A 17,073-nucleotide genomic window follows, 5' to 3' on the forward strand; every position below is an offset into this window, starting at 1 on the left:
TGTGTGGGAAAACGTGAAAATTCACTGTTCATTAATGGTTTTAATCAAGGACAAAATTTCGAATGAATATCTTAACCAAATCGTAATGTAATGTAAATTCATTTTCTAAAAAGCTTCGTACAACACGGTGTTCAATACAGCTCGGTTTGTGTGCATTGTCAATACAAAAACAGCAGTCGATCTAAATGAGGAGCGGCACTGCGGGGAGCTGAAAAGAGGGCACTCAGGTTCGACGGCGATATTTTTGCTCTGAAACTTCGAATTGAAAAGGGAACAACGGCATTCGATAGTGCCGGATTTTCTCAATCACGTAGGTCAACATTTTATGTGAATTTCAGTGTTAAATATTCTTACCAGGCAAATAGAAATTAGGCAGTCGATGAGTAGTAGGACCAACCATACATGAACAGTGTTGACATGTTGGACACCTACCATACTTCTATTAACCCTACCTAGCTCTAGATTCTGGTGTTTCTATTCTAAATCCAGCAGGGAAGAAAAAAAAATCCCGAGTCTTTATGATGGGAGATGACACTCGGGCCAGAGGTCACTCTGGAACAGTGTTTTACACCTATCCCAGTTTTGCAATGTACATGTACTGTTTGTCTTACTTTCAACAGATGAATCAAGTCCAAACCAGTCTTCCCTGAGGATTCATCGTCTCCAATATTGCTGTCAAGTCATTGATTGAAAAGGAAGAGCCCAGACATGTCGCGGGCCACAGTATCAAAGTCGCGTTCAGACAAATCCAAGGATAAGGACAAAGACAGGGGAGGGAGCACATCTGTGCCAGTGCCACCAGTAAACTCTGATGTCATACCGGGCAGATTCACAGAAAATGATTGGTAAACAACCTATATTTCTTTCTTCTCTACCCTTTCTTATTTTTGTTTTGTCTTAGATTTGGATTTTTGTTTTGTTTTGTTTTGTTTTGTTTTGAGTGCATGTTTTATGCCTTTTTTGTATGCAGTTTTTTTTTTTTTTTTTCTGAGGGTAAGGGGATTAAATTTTTCACTATCCGAAAAGCAAATCCTGGAATTATTTCAGTTTTTCTTCTTAATAATGTAGTATGTACATGTGTAATATTGTTTAGATAGGTTTGTATGCTTTGCTGGTGCAATGCTGATTTTTTTGTCTTGGGTGTTGTGCACTACTTTTACTTATTGAATCACTGACCAGTGTTCATTACACTTCTGAATCTCTTTCTTCTCCTTTGTTGTTGTTGTTGTTGTTGTTGTTGTTGTTGTACAACTAGTGAGGATTAAAAGAAAAAATAAAACTGAACAACAGCAATTTGTATGACCAAAACAAATTGTGCAATTCAATTTTTTGTGAAAACGAAACACATTTTAAGTCATCATGATGTTTGAAGCCTATGATCCCTGAGTTCAAAGTATGTCATAAACTTTGTTAGTTTTGTGTCTTTTAATATCAGAGAAGGGAACCATGCGAGTTTCCAGCAAATGAGTGTTATTTTGTTTTGTCTGGTGTTGTCCAGCTTCTATAAACATAAATGACATCTTCAAACATATCACAAGTGGCTTGATTTTGATTGATATAGGAATTTTATGCTGGACAAGGAAGATGGAGAGGACTTCATTGTAGACATTGTTGGCAATATTGTCGATTCAGCCTTGAACGTCATTTACAACAACTACATCGAGAAACAGCTCTACCCTTACACAGTCACTCAGGCAAGGGATGCCATTCTTCAAATTATTGAGGTGAGTATCATGAGGACTTAACTACAATATACTTTGTATTGCGACATGATTTGGAGGATTCACAACTTTGCTCATTGCGAGCTGCAGGCAAAAACAAACCAATAAGGTAGTGTATCGTTAGAAAAATTATTGCATCAGTTGCTGTAATGATTCATCCACATTGTACCCTTTTAGATTGTATGTACCTCTCCAAAATTTGGGGGGAAAAAAGGAGAAGAAACACAATGCACACCATGTTTTATACATCCTTTTCAATAATTGATAACTTATAAGAATAATGATGAATTAATAGGCTTCCCTATCCATTATAAATTCTAGGGGAAAGATTACTCTTTGCCCTCATTTGTCCATGATATGAATGCTAGATTTTCTTTGTCATCAAAGAAATTAGATGCATTTCAGTGCAAAATATGATATCATGCTAATTTTGTTCATCAAAATGTTTCTTAGATTTTACCAGAAAGGTCAGGCACTCTGCGAAGGATATTTTTAATTATCCATGTTACAGTAATGAAGGGCAGAAATTTCTCGAGATTGCGCATTAATTTAAGAGAGCTATAAGGCAGGCCACACTTGATAGCAAGCAGAATCCTTAACCCGTTGAGGACGGTTTGATTTTGCTACAGCACGCATTTCCCATAGACACCTGCCCGAGTATACTCAGGACTCGTCCTCAACGGGTTAATACCATATTGCAAACACATGCCACTGATGGAATCACTTCCCTCGACTTGCTGGCACTGGACTTGAATGATTCAGTTGTGCTTGTAAAGCATGCTTGTGAGGAAATTAGTTTTCTGTTTTTGTTTTGTTTTTTGTTTTGTTTTGTTTTTTCAGAATAATTAGACATTGTTAATCATACAGCAAGAGCCAACTGAATGATTTTGTTGTTGTGTTTTGAATCCATCTATTATTTGATATAGTGGAGGTTCCTGGCACGAGATGAAGGGGAGGTGTCACCAGAGAAGGATTCTACGTGGCTTGAGGAAGATGGTACGAGATCAAATTAATTTCTTCATCAATACGATTAAAGAGTAGCCCCTTAATACCCACTTCTGATGCAAGCAGCTGTCTGAATTATTATAATTGCTCTCTTTTTAAACATACAAGTTTTAAAAGTTGTTAGTATGTATGGTAAAATTACTGGATCCACCGTGTAGCCTTGTGACAGGATGGATACTCAGCAGGGATACTTGCACATTGTAAAAGCACATTGGATCACAGATTTTCACAGGCTCAGACACTTTAGAAGCTTTGAAAAGTATCTTTGCATACCACTTGTTGTTGTCTATGAATAGGCATGTTATTACTGACTGCAGCAGGATAGAAATTTCCGAACAATTTTCAGAACCTGTGTTGGTCTGTTAGGCAGTTGTTAATGACAAGATAATTTTGTAATTGCATGCAATTTTCTTTAAGCTGTGGAGGAGGATGTCTTTCCTACCATATTTAACATATTTGGGTCCTTTCAGAAATTATTTGAAATATTGGAAAAATTATTACAAACCATTCAAATAGATTGATTCTTGGTAAATGAAATATTCATTCCATTCAAGGGAAATTATAATGATAATAATGAACTTATTTTTGCATTGTTACATTTCACCAATCTTTGTGTTTCCAGAACCAATGCCCTGTGTGCCTGATGCGTGGGCCCAGGGATCCGTACCACAGCAGGACAGACCCCTTCCCTCGCCACCACTCTCCGAACCGGCCACAGACATCACTGAAGTCAGCGCCATCCCTCACCCCGCCATTCTGGAGGACGTGGTGTGTGCATCCCACGCCGACATTGAGCCGATAGAGGAGCATGTTGCAGATGACGAAGCCGCAGAAGGTGCGGTGGCTGACGAGGCAGAAGATGCACCAGCAGACAGGGAAGAGGAGGAGGAGGAGGAGCAGGCCGAGGTGTCAGATCCATCAGAGAGGTTGGCTGCTGCTCCCGAGGATGATCAGGTTGAGGCCAAAGGAGAGGAGGTTGCCACGGATGTTATTGTTGAGAAGAAGGAGGAAAAGGTACAGCCACATACTGACACAGATCATGTTTGCATAATCTGTAGGTACTACAATTTTTCATAATTTTCCTTTTGTTTGTTTGTATTTTAAATGTCATCGACCTGCTAACAATGAAAGCAATCCTTCACCCAGGGAGGTGTTTAGAGCCCCTTGCCGGGGAGGAGTTACGCGCTCCATCACAGATTTTGATTAAATTTCTCAGACAAAAGACAGCACATCTGTTTAAGTATGCATCACTCCTCTATCACAACAATGAAACCCAGTGAGGATTTGTTCGCTGTCCCTTGCGATAATTTTGGCAGCAATTATTTAGTGCGCAGAGAACAAACGTGTGAATAAAAATCAGTTTTTAAAAAAAATATACTTCTTTAAAATGTAGAATGCCACTAAACATGCAGAAACTCACATTAGCCAATTACTTAATTTGAAAGATGTAACTTTCAATTGCTATACCTAGTGAACAAACCATTCACAAATGTCGGCAAGATAGTGAAATGTTAACTTCATATGAGATTCTAATGTTCCTTTGGGTTTTTTTTTTTTTTTTCAGACCTGAGTTCTTAGTAACAAGAAGATTCAAAGAAAAAAAATGGAAGGATTTGTTCTGCACCATATTGCCACCAAGTTCCATATTGGATTTCAACATTTTCTCTGTATTACAGCTGAAAATTGTTAAAATCAAGAACCTCTTCTCTGGTCTTTATATCCAAACGTTATTGACGAGCGTATTGGAGCATGAAACATCAAAGCCAGTGAATGCTATTTAGCATTCAGTTGTCATGCTGGAGAACCTATGCATAAATTTGCACCAGTAGTGAGAGATTTCACTCTCTCTCTGAACTCCTCCCCTCTTCACCCTTGTCAAAAGTATGATATATCTGTGTATGAGACCCAATTCAGACACAGTCTGTTGTGTAGGATTCTTATACGGATGAGTTAAGATGTGTCTGCCTGCTGTCAGTTTGGCCCATCATTGTAATTGTAGAGTGTAGCCCAGTAACAAGGGCCTGGACTCACTGAGAGTGCTTTGCTAGGGAATTCCACAAAAATTCACTTTTCTAGCATCATGAAAGAGCACTTGACTAACTACTTTCAGAAAGCAGAAGGAATAATTGTTACCCGTAACATATGTCAGTATCAAGTTGATGGAGTGTGTAATTTTCATGCAAAATGAATTTTTGTGGAATTCCCTTTATATTGTTGTCCACACATGCCAACATAACCTCTAATGGTCTCCTCATCCAGTGGTTCCAACACCAAAACCTTAAAAACTCATTACTTTTGCATCGATTGTCTGATTTTCCTCAAACTTTCACTGATGTATTCTACTAATGTTGCTGCTTTCACTCAATCCACATTTCTCTTTAGGTTTTGATTTCCTTTAAGCATTTAAGTAAAGAGTTTCAGTGAGCAGTGGTGGAGTGAGATAATTGCTTCACACGATGAAATCATGAGAAGAGATATACAAATGTCTTCTTGGTATCTTTCAATGTCTGTTTACAATAGGAGACTAAGCGTGAGGTCAAGCCCCACAGGCCCAAGTTCAAGCCCCACAAGGGGCGTGTGCGCTCAGCAGGTCTCAGGGACATGCACAAAACCCTGGAAGAGACAGAGCGGGAGCTGCTGGAGGCAGAGAGAAAAGCCAAGGAGCCCAAACCCGTCGTCAAGGACTCCATTCTTGATCATATGCCGTCGTCATGCCACTCAATACTCAAGGTACGGTTGGCAGTATTCAAATCGTTTTGTTAGGTCTTATTGACTAGGTATTGTCATTGCAATTGTAACTACATTGAATATCTCAATGTTCAGTTCAGTTCAGTTCAGTCTGTTTTATTTTAGCACAGGACCTGCTTCGCCCAATAGCTGTTCTTCAGCTAGTCTGTGTAGTGAAACAAACCCCCCCCCCCAAAAAAAAAAAAAAAAAAAAAACCAACCACACACAACAACAAAAAATCAACAAATAAACATATACATTAATAAATGCAAGATTATTTTACAGTAACAACATAAATTAGATAAATGCAAATCATACCGAAACAAAAGATATGATACATTGATAAGAGTCTAAAAAATACTCGAAGGCATCTATCCACCCCTGTTCATTCATAGCAAAATACTAAATCTTTATATATCTGCATATTTTTTTTTAATCATCAGATATTTTTCAATAGTAAGAAATTAATGTCTTTTGATGTTCAGTTTTAAATTGGTTTGAATGAGTCAAGTGGCTTTCCCTTGGTCAATGGTATTTCTGAGCATGTGTCCACATAGTACTCTAAAATTCACTCACTCCAAAGTAAAGTACCTTTGAATTCTGGTCTGTTGTGGCTCTATTTTGTCAGGAACATCTGAAGCAGTATGAAACATTGTGTTAAAAACGGAAAGGGTGAGAAAGCTTGCTATTTGTGAGACCACATATCAGGGCTGCACACTGGCGCCGGTCCGACGGTCAAAGACCGGTAAAAGTCACTGTCGGACCGGTAACTTTTCAGGAAATCCACAAGTTACCGGTCCGACATGACCAGTCAAAAAAAAAAACAAACAAACAAACAAAAAAAAAAAAAACAAAACAAACATTGGTGGGGTCAGTAGAAAGAAAAAGAGCAGCCCCGATCAGGGAGAAACAGAATGCAAGATATCGCACTGTTCAACAAGTTTTACGCAAGTTTTCGTTTATGTCTACCGGTGCAATTTGTACAGTAAACGGGATTAGTTTTGAGCACTAGCAGTCGACCAGTTATCGGAGTCGCGCTAGCTTGCGCATTTGGCGCTGCTCACGCACTGCATGCAATGCAATACATGCAAAGCATGTATACAGTGTAACTGCTTTTCGATTGCTTGCGATCGGCGGTCATGCCAGACAAGAAGCATTGATAGAAGCGCACGCATTTCTGGGTCATTTTACTCATGATTTTTAACGCAAGATCGATCCGATCCCGGCTTCGCTGCAGCGTGGCAGTTATGTTAGAACTAATATACTAGTGTCGATTTTTAGAAAAAGTAAAAACACATTCGATATTCAGCGATACAGTAAATGGATCTGATTGCGTTTATTTTCATTTTTACACAGTCATTTCACAAATGAATATTTTCATTCGCTCAGAATGGTCTCATAATGAAGATAGGCGCAAAAAAGGATCACGAAATCGGCCCTTCCATGAACTTTTTAAGAACGCATGCACAAAATGTGAAGAGATAATACTAGGGAGAAAAAAAAATCCTGAAATCATGGCAGTCCCGCTTACATATTTGAGGTAGAAATCGTCCCAAAAAGGATCATGAATACGACCGGCCGCGTCGTATCTTTCAAAAGCTTATGATGTACGAAATGCGAAGAGATTATAGAGGAGAAAAAAAAAATAAAGGAAACAGTTTGGTGAGTGCATCATAAAAGATTACAGCCGAATAACAATTCATGAAATCAACGCAATCCCGTTGAAATTTGAGGAAATAATAGGCGCAAAAAGGATCTTGAATTCAGTCCTGCATGCCGTGTTGTTCATCAAAAACGCATGCACAAATGCGACGAGACTGTCGGGAGAAGAATAAAAAACACATTTTTACCCTTCTGGTGCTTGCATTACAAAAGATTACATCCGAAGTAATTCATGAAATCGCCACAATCCCGCTGATATTTGCAGGTAGAAATAGGCGCAAAAGGATCGTGAATGTGAACGCATGTACGAAATGGGAAAAGATTAGCGGGAGAAAAATAAAGGACACATTTTCACCCCTTTTGGCGACTGCATCATATAGATTACAGCCGAATAGTAATTCATGAAAATTTGGCAATCCCGTTGGAATTTGAGTAAACAATAATAGGCGCAAAAAGAATATCGAATTCGGCCCTTCATGCAAAGTATGATTTTGAAAACGCATGCACAAATGCGAAGAAATTATCGGGAGAAAAATAAAGAACGTATTTTCAACCCTTCTGGTGAATGTATCACAAAAGATAACAGCCGAAATAATTAATGACATATCGCAATCCCGCTGATATTTGATGTAGAAAAAGGCGCTAAAAGGATCGTGAATTCGGCCGTGACGTATAGGCATGTACGCAATGCGAAGTGATTATTGGGTGAAAAATACAGGACACATTTTCAACCCCTTTTGGCCCGTGCATCATAAAGATTAGAGCCGAATAATAATTCATAAAATCATCGCGATCCCGTTGAAGTTTGAGGAAACGATAGGCGCAAAAGAATCATGATTTTTGGCCGTGTCGTGTATCTTTTAAGAACGCATTTACGAAATGCGAAGAGTTTATCTGGGAAAAATAAAGGACACATTTTCAACCCATTTTGGCGCGTGTATCATAAAAGATTGCATCCGAAGTTATACATGTAATCATCGCAATCCCGCTGATATTTGAGGTAGAAATAGGCGCAAAAAGGATCGTGAATTCGGCCGTGTCGTATACCTTTCAAGAACGCATGTACGGAAGGCGAAGAGATTATGGGGAGAAAAATAAAGAACGCATTTTCAACCATTCTATTAGTTGGTGCGCGCATCACAAAAGATTACATCTGAAGTAATTCATGAAATTGCCACAATTCGGTTGATATTCAATGTAGAAATAGGCGATAAAAGGATCGTGAATTCGGCCGTGTCGTATACGCAAGTACGAAATGCGAAGAGATTATTGGGAGAAAAAAAGAGGACACATTTTCAACCCCTTTTGGCCCGTGCATCATAAAGATTACAGCCGAATAATAATTCATGAAATCATCGCAATCCCGTTGAAGTTTTGAGGAAACAATAGGCGCAAAAAGAATCATGATTTTTGGCCGTGTCGTATATCTTTTAAGAACGCATTTACGAAATGCGAAGAGTTTATCCGGGAAAAATAAAGGACACATTTTCAACCCATTTTGGCGCGTTATCATAAAAGATTACAGCCGAAGTTATTCATAAAATCATCGCAGTCCCGCTGATATTTGAAGTAGAAATAGGCGCAAAAAGGATCGTGAATTCGGCCGTGTCGTATACCTTTCAAGAACGCATGTACGGAATGCGAAGAGATTATGGGGAGAAAAATAAAGATCGCATTTTCAACCATTCTAGCCGGTGCGTGCATCACAAAAAGTTACATCCGAAGTAAGTCATGAAATTGCCACAATTCCGCTGATATTTGAGGTAGAAATAGGCGCAAAAGGTATCATGAATTCGGCTGTGTGGAACATCTTTAAGAACGCACTTACGAAATTCGAAGAGTTTATCGGGAAAAAGTAAAGGGCACATTTTCAACCCATTTTGGCGCGTGCATCATAAAAGATTACAGCCGAAGTAATTTATGAAATCGTCACAATCCCGCTGATTGTTTGAGGTAGAAATAGGCGCAAAAAGTATCATGAATTCGGCCATGTGGTGCATCAAAGAACGCACTTACGAAATTCGAAGAGTTTATCGGGAAAAAATAAAGACACATTTTCAACCTCTTTTGGCGCTTGCATCAGAAAATATTACAGCCGAAGTAATTTATGAAATCGTCACAATCCCGCTAATATTTGAGGTGGAAATAGGCGCAAAAGGTATCATGAATTCGGCCATGTGGTGCATCTTTTTAAGAACGCACTTACGAAATTCGAAGAGTTTATCGGGAAAAAATAAAGGACACATCTTCAACCCATTTCGGCCCGTTATCATAAAAGATTACAGCCGAAGTAATTTATGAAATCGTCACAATCCCGCTAATATTTGAGGTGGAAATGGGCGCAAAAAGGATTGAAAATTCGGCCCTGCATGTCGTGTGCCTTTCAAGAACGCATGCACAAATGCGAATAGATTATCGGGCGAAAAATAAAGAACTCCTTGGAGCGCGTACATCAGAAAATTTCACAGCTAAAATAATTCATTAAATCGTCGCAATCCAACTGACCACCAAGAGCAGGTTACGCAGCAAGTTCGTGCGCCGATTAGAAAAAGTCACAAACGCATTTGATACAATCTAATTTTGTTCATTATCGTTTTACACTGTAATTCACAAACAAACATTCTAGTTTTTCCTATCTTTTTTTTTATTTCTTGTGCAATAGATAATGCAAGTTTTAAAAAAAAAATATTAATCTGTAAAATGTACATGGGTAGGGGGGGGGGGGTACGTCCATAAAAAAACAAGAAAATAAGTTTATTCTTTAGGTTGTCGTTGTTGACCGGTAAATTTTCTGTTCAGACCGGTAAAAAATGTTAAAACGGGGCATTTACCGGTCCGACAGAGACAGGTTGGACCGGCAGAAAAATGGGTTAGTGTGCAGCCCTGCACATATATACTTAGTTGGTAAACTTGTTACTTGTGTTTTTTGTTCATGTAATGTTGGTGACTTAACTATGTTTCTTAAAGGTCCAGTTTACCTTTGGGAGCAGTGATTTCAAAAATGTTCAAGATATCACATTTGATGCATTTGTGTAGGTCTGTTGTATCATAAAACATCCTACCATATGAAATATTTGCAATAAAACCTAAAATATAAGGAGATATCAGGGTTTTTCTCAATAAACCGTAACTGTATACGGTTTAGTCTAGAAACATTTTTATTATAACTATTGTTCACATTTTGTGTATTTCACAACACTTAACATCGATTATACGGATTCAAATTTTGACATTGGTTGTTTCTATCCCTAACTCACATTTTAGAACTATTTTAAAGCACTAATGCTGGGTTTTGTTTCATCTGCAAATCGTAAATTATGCCTTTAACCTGTCTAAGACTAGTCCGGAATATACTCGGGTGGATGTCGATGGAAAATATGTGTTATAGGAAAATCAGCTTGTCTTCAAGAGGTTAATGGGTGGTGTATATTACAAGTTTTAGGATTTGAAGACCACACAGTGTGTCCCCTTAGTGCCCATGACTTGATTTGTACAGAAGGATTGTTCCAGAGTGCTTGCAGAGAAAAAAAAATGCCAAAACAAAAAAAAAGTTTTGTGTAACTCTGCCTGGCGTAGATTGGTATGATTGGTAGAGTGGTATGAGTCCACTTTATAACATGCTATGCTTGTCTCATTCTCAAAGAAACAAGTTACAAGTGACAGCTTCATCACTTTATGTGGCGAATAGTATTGGGCCGACTTTTGCCACGATCAGATGGCAAGGGACAAGGTTTGTTTGTTTTTATATTATTTGTTAGAGGATAACGAATAGTTTTTATCTTACAGGTTCAAGCTGGCAGACCTCCCGGCAGCAAAGATGTGAGCTATGATGAAAGAGGGAATGTCATCTCGGTTATAAAACTCGACCCAGAGAAGCTGCCTGCACACAGGTAAAATTTTGTATATAGTAGTGCTAAGCTATCAAGATCTTCTTATAAAAGTGCTACTAAAAGCATAGGAATAGTGTTGATTGTTGATTGAAGTCCAACAGTAGAAAGTGATTGTTTGAAAAGGTACAGAATACCATTAACCCTTTTGTAGCTCAAATATGCAATACTGATGAAAATATGACATTAGTAAAGAATAAGTATAATCAAAATTCTAAATGAAATGCTGTAATGTAACTCGGAGTACCATGTTTTTGTGATTGTATCATTATAGCATTATTTGCTAAGTTACTTGTTGCAGAAGACAGCACTGGGTAATAGATGGAATTTTCTCAATGTTCAGTACAGATGTAGGACTGTGTTTTAAGCTCAAGGTCCTATCATTTGGACAAATGTCTAGAAAAATTCTTCTGGAGTAAATTATTCACCTAGCCAATTCCACTCTCTGATAATTAGATGCCTTTGTTTGCTTATGTTGCATTCGTCTTGCCCAGGGTGCGGACGCAGTTTGCCATAGTGGACCCGGCCGTGGAGGCAGCCCACGCCCGACTCGTGGCCATGCGGACTGGACGCTACATCTCACAGCAGAAGGCGGCGATGGCCAGGCAGCAGGCAGAGGTCAGGGCAATGACCAAGAGCCACCACGGGGCCCACACCGCTGACACCACCAACAAAAATGGTAGGGGGATATTCTTGACATGGTAGAGGTGGTAACCCTTAAACCCGCTGCACACTACTCAATCAGACCGGTTCTACGACTAGAGAGGCAAGCCGGGTCATACGACCAGTCACACAACTCGATACCGCACACTGTATGAACAGACTACACAGCTAGACTTACGACCATTCAGTGCATCATACCTAAGAGTATAGAGAGCACACGCTGTGTTAGTTCTGCGTGCGCTTACATTTACACTATATCATGATTGGCTAAAAGTCCATGACCAGTTGTGAAAATTTGACATGACAAAGCTCTACAACTGGCACTAAAACCCAGTCGCACGACTGGAGACTGGTAAATCAGTGCAAAGTCGTGTAGTGTGCGGTGGGCTTTACTGTAAAAACTTCTTAATTGAAGAAAAAAAAAATGAGCTGAAGCTGCCTTCTGGGTTAGTAAAGAATTTTCATTTATATTTCTTGGAACATTTTCAGTGGAAGGTGACTTGTACATAGTGTGTGGGCCATAATCACCAGATGTGGGTTGTGGGTTTCTCCACAAGTTTGGATATCAGTTTCATTGTTTCATTGTCTTCCTGCTGTACTAGCATTTTGTTTTCATTCATTCTTATGTGATATTCAGAAAATCTGTACACAGTTCCTTCCAACCCTAAGTCATTAATATTGTTTTCTTTCTTTTTTTTTTTTGCCATGTGCATTCTGTTAGAGTTTGCTCTTCTTTCTAGTTTCTTTATTAATACCACACAGCTTAACTGTGGTGTATCTTCTTCTTCTTCTTTTTTTTTTTTTTTGTCTTTGATTATATCTACATTGGAATAATAACTATGAGATACAACAATTGAATGCAATGAAAATTTGTGACTCAATAAGAGGCAATAGAGTGTAATTTTTCTTTTATTCATATCTTCATTTGATCTACACACAGTTGTGGCATTCCCTGCTACAGGTAGTATTTGGCATGTGAGATGTAGCTATTTTTAGGTGACTATTGCCTTTGGTGCCAGTACTGTACTTTCCATTCCGCGAACGAATACAATTTTAGCCCACTTTGTCATGTATTGTTTGTGCATTTATACGTATTGTGTTTGTGTGTGCCAGGTCTGCGTACAGTGAAGCCTGCCACCAGTGTGAATACCCTGGCCAGCAGCCACCACACGCAGGGTTCAAGGAGGTTACAACAGTCCACTCTTCCCGGCGGCGTCTCCCCACTTCCACCCCCACTGGTGAGCACCAAGTTGAAAAACTCACCCTTATGTACTGCTCTCTACTCATTCAAAAATCTATTTGATTTACATGTGCAAATAGGGATTTCACATCAAAGTGGACAGAATAAGTTTTGTCTGCCTCGAGTGAAACAAAAACTTGAAAGGTTGCAGTCTTCTTTGTACTTACTTCCAGTTGGTATTATTTTTTTTGTCAATATTTCAGATTCTCTCTCCCAGGCATGCATGACATAATGTACGTTACATACATTGAATTTATCGTCGCTGTGGTGACAAGACCTTGTATCTCAAATTTTGGTGAAAATGACTTTTTTGCATTAGTGGTCAAATAATCGGTGAAGTGATGTCCTGTCCAAATCCCAGCTGTCTTACCCCAAAAATGAAGCCACCACGGCATGTCAAAGGAACGGCTATCCCATTCAGTATAGTGCTTTGGCCGCCATGTTTTTTGGCTCTCCTGAACATTTGACATTTTTGAGATACGAGGTCTTGTCGCCCCAGCGACGTTATATATTTCTACATATCAAGACTTTCCCAATGATCTCGGACCAAAGACTTGAGGATATCTAGGGAATGTATATCTTTCAGACTATTTACATCCTGTACACATTCTGTACATTGACATGATGAACTATAAGATGTGTCAATTCTTTTCATTGATATTATCATCGTTGACAGAAAATTCTAAGTTTTTCTCCCTACCATGGACCATCAGTCTTGTGGACATGTATTACACGTATATGCCATGTTAGCAACTTGATACATGATAATTTAGATGGACATTGGTGTACAAACGGTACAAGGGAAATGAGGCAAGTCATGATTCATTGTGTTTCTATGATTCTGCGGTCGTAACTGGTTAGCATCACCACATGGGGAAACACACATGCACATTGAGAGAAGTTCACACTCATGCACACATTAGAAAAAACCCAACAACAAAAAATAAACTAAAAACTAAAAAAAAAAAAAAAAAAAAAAGCTGTGCATTTCCTGCTCACAAGCTGTGGTGCTAAAGGGGAAAGAGAGGGAGGATAAATCATTACCTGCTCTGAAAACATGCTCTTCTTTCCTTTATCAGCACAGTATATTTTCAGTTAAAGACACCCAGTCGCGAGGATACATGGACATATTTCAACCGCGGGCGGCAGCACGTAAACTCGCTTCCGAAGTTGCTACGAAGCGAAATGTGTTTGTGCGCAAGACATCCCTATTAAAGCAATGTATCGCGCTATAGTATCTCGATTGCTCGCTTGCTGAGCGCGGGACAGTACGTTTTGTGTAATGTGAGTTGAATGTATGGTATACTGTATGTACTGTGTGATGTTCGCATGAGCTAGTAGCTAGCTGCGTATACTTCGTACGACTACGCATTCTCTTCATCGCATCGTCGATCGTCGTCACTTGTCAACTATACTGTAATCTAATCGTCGGATCAGATCAGATAAGTGAGTGCAGACCACATTATAATAGGGTGGCCATCATGGACGATGACACATCGTCATGGGTAGCGGATATTACCGCCGAGTTCAACTTGTCTATTCTGAACGCGGACGATTGGGTCGGAGACCCTGCCTGTATCATACGTAGGCCTACTTGCCCTGGCGTGTGTAAATTCAGGACGGGGAAGCGACTGTGCCCGTGCAGGGCCAACGGCCAACGGCCACAGTTGCACTGCACATTTATGCAGTATTTTTGCACTCTTCATTGTTTTACTAACTAATATGAAGAAGGTGAGCGCTGTATCACCTGCCTGGAATAAACTATTTCAAGAAGCAATGCCGAAACCCTTTCATTTGACTAGGTAAACTCACAGTTATAGTTCTGTCAGCTTAGCCTGGTGTGAATAATCTTTAAAAAACACACACACACACACACACACAAAGTGAACATTAAAACTCATAGTTAAGTACATGACAAATAAGATGTAATGCCTTGTTCAGACAGGAGCATAAAGAAATTATTGTCTATCTCCCTCTTACACAAACAAACAGAACACTATTGTCTCAACAATACAGTGTGAAGGATAACCATTATAAATAAACCTATCACAAGTATCAGTATTTGAGGTTATGTGTGAAAAATGGCCTACAAATTAATGAAAATCGCGGACAGTAGACCTTTGTCCATAGTCAACTCAGTGTAACATCGCAAAGCCATTGTAATGGGTTAGCTTTACCAACTACCAAACACTGATAAATACCAATCAGAGGCGTACCTTTGATCAACAAATAAGGGATGTGTCCCATCCCCCCTCCCTTGTAGTTATGCCAGTACTTGAAGCTCATACCTGTACATGTTACAAACCGATAGGTTCATTGCCCCGCGCCTTGACCTATGACCAATATCTGTATTAGAATTCAAACAATGGATTCTTATGAACTGTTGTTCATCGACAACTTCCACACCAATCAACATCCCCATTAGACAATCCTATATGAAGATGTGAAGGTAAATAAAACTGTAACTTTCACGTAAAAGGGTATTGTACGTACACTACTGTAACTCTGTAGTACTTACTACCACTGACCTGACACTGTCAGTGTAACCAAACTTTAACGAATTTCAACTGTAAAGGATTATTTTTTTTTCTTCAGAATTTACATTTCAACATAGGCCTACTTGTAGAAATTCACATGAAAAGATGTACACTTCACTGGATCACTTGAATTTGGTTTCAAATTATTGGACCAAATGTATTGGAAGTTTGACTATAAATGCAATATAGATGCCTGAAACTTTTGCCAAGCTTATGAAAATTACAATTTTCATCAAAATTCCTTAACCAAACTTAAAATGTAGGTCCCCTAAATATGATGAAAGAGGAGACTTTGCTATACAGTTAAATCAATGGGGACAAACAGTATTTGAATCGCAGCCATGAAATCTGGCTATGCAAATTTAACCTGGATTGTTGACGCTAGCTGCTCAGGAAAGTGACCTCTCTGTATCTATGTAGATTCTGCTCCGCAGTCAAGACAAATTATACATTTGCACATGAAATACTTTAAATTCTCAATACTGTGAAGACAATTACTAAAACTTACCACTACTTGCGATTCCCTGACTAATGACATTTGCTGCCTACTGCTGGGTCAGTTTTTAAGAAGCGATAAACTGACCCAGCAAATGTCATTTCGATTACGGGGTTATCATAATTTGACATAAATGAGAACTTAGAGAAGTTTTTCACGGAATTATACATAGAAAAATAGGCCTACTTGTCAATGAAACGCAAAGGCCCTAGCAGTTAAAGATAGATTAGAAAAAGTCATTCCACTGGCTTCAATCATTGATTCATGTAATAGACTTCTAACGTTACTTACACATCATCTGGATCTGGATTCCTTGAAGTTGTTGACTTGGTCAGCTGGGGTTGCTTGATTGGCGTAAGCCGTGGCATTACAATTCCACCGTGCATGCCGTAACACGAATTTGCACATTCTAAATTCCTGCAAAACTGTCCATGCAACTCCAGCAAGTGGAAAGCAAATTTTTCATCGGCACGCTGACGCTGAAGCTTCGCCCTCTGCCACTGGTCTCTTACTTGTCCTAAGCAGGGAGGTGAGAGGAAACCTCCCTGTCCTAAGCATGCTAAGAACACATCTCTCTGCGTTCTCCACTCGTCGATAGCGTCAAACAAGTAGATACGTTTCCTCGAGTTGGACGGCTGTTTTGATCTCCATTGTGAGGTTTCATTACTAAACCAAAGCCAAGGCTAATCCGAAACAGTACACGCATACCACACACATTATTGATATTGACATACCGGTACCGACGACTTTGTATCAACTTTGTTATGTTCCGATCCGGCCCAACATACTGTACGTATAACACAGCTGACGCAGCAGACAATACTGCCAATGAGATCAAAACAACCCGCCATATGGCCATATGCATTGCAACTTGCTATACATGAAGTTTAGAGTTTTAATATTTCTTCATCAACGCATATTTATAAATACCAAATATTAAACAACGTAATATATGACTGATTTAAAATATTGTTATATAATATTTTCAGACATTTTAAAATATTATTGCTTAGATTGCTGAAATTGGCACCATAGTGCAAATAAACAGAGACTGGAGCCAGATACGTACGTACGTACACCACACAGCTCTACTGTTGTGTCGCGACCGTGGGACCCGTATAGAGGAGAGATTTT

At 39.1% G+C, this 17,073-nt stretch overlaps 1 protein-coding gene across 1 annotated transcript in view; it reads left to right on the top strand.

Annotated features, from left to right (window-relative positions):
- LOC140228685 (uncharacterized) overlaps window positions 1-17,073 on the top strand; it is a 29,486-nt gene that overhangs the window by 2,946 nt on the left and 9,467 nt on the right. The window contains exons 2-9 of the mRNA XM_072308949.1: window positions 621-845; window positions 1,562-1,724; window positions 2,648-2,717; window positions 3,349-3,740; window positions 5,247-5,456; window positions 10,903-11,006; window positions 11,498-11,682; window positions 12,780-12,904. Coding sequence (XP_072165050.1) covers window positions 709-845; window positions 1,562-1,724; window positions 2,648-2,717; window positions 3,349-3,740; window positions 5,247-5,456; window positions 10,903-11,006; window positions 11,498-11,682; window positions 12,780-12,904 — 1,386 coding nt within the window. The 5' untranslated portion in view covers window positions 621-708. The remainder of the gene's footprint in view (window positions 1-620; window positions 846-1,561; window positions 1,725-2,647; window positions 2,718-3,348; window positions 3,741-5,246; window positions 5,457-10,902; window positions 11,007-11,497; window positions 11,683-12,779; window positions 12,905-17,073) is intronic.

The sequence above is a fragment of the Diadema setosum genome, chromosome 5, assembly GCF_964275005.1.
Source record: "Diadema setosum chromosome 5, eeDiaSeto1, whole genome shotgun sequence".
NCBI classification, from domain to species: domain Eukaryota; kingdom Metazoa; phylum Echinodermata; class Echinoidea; order Diadematoida; family Diadematidae; genus Diadema; species Diadema setosum.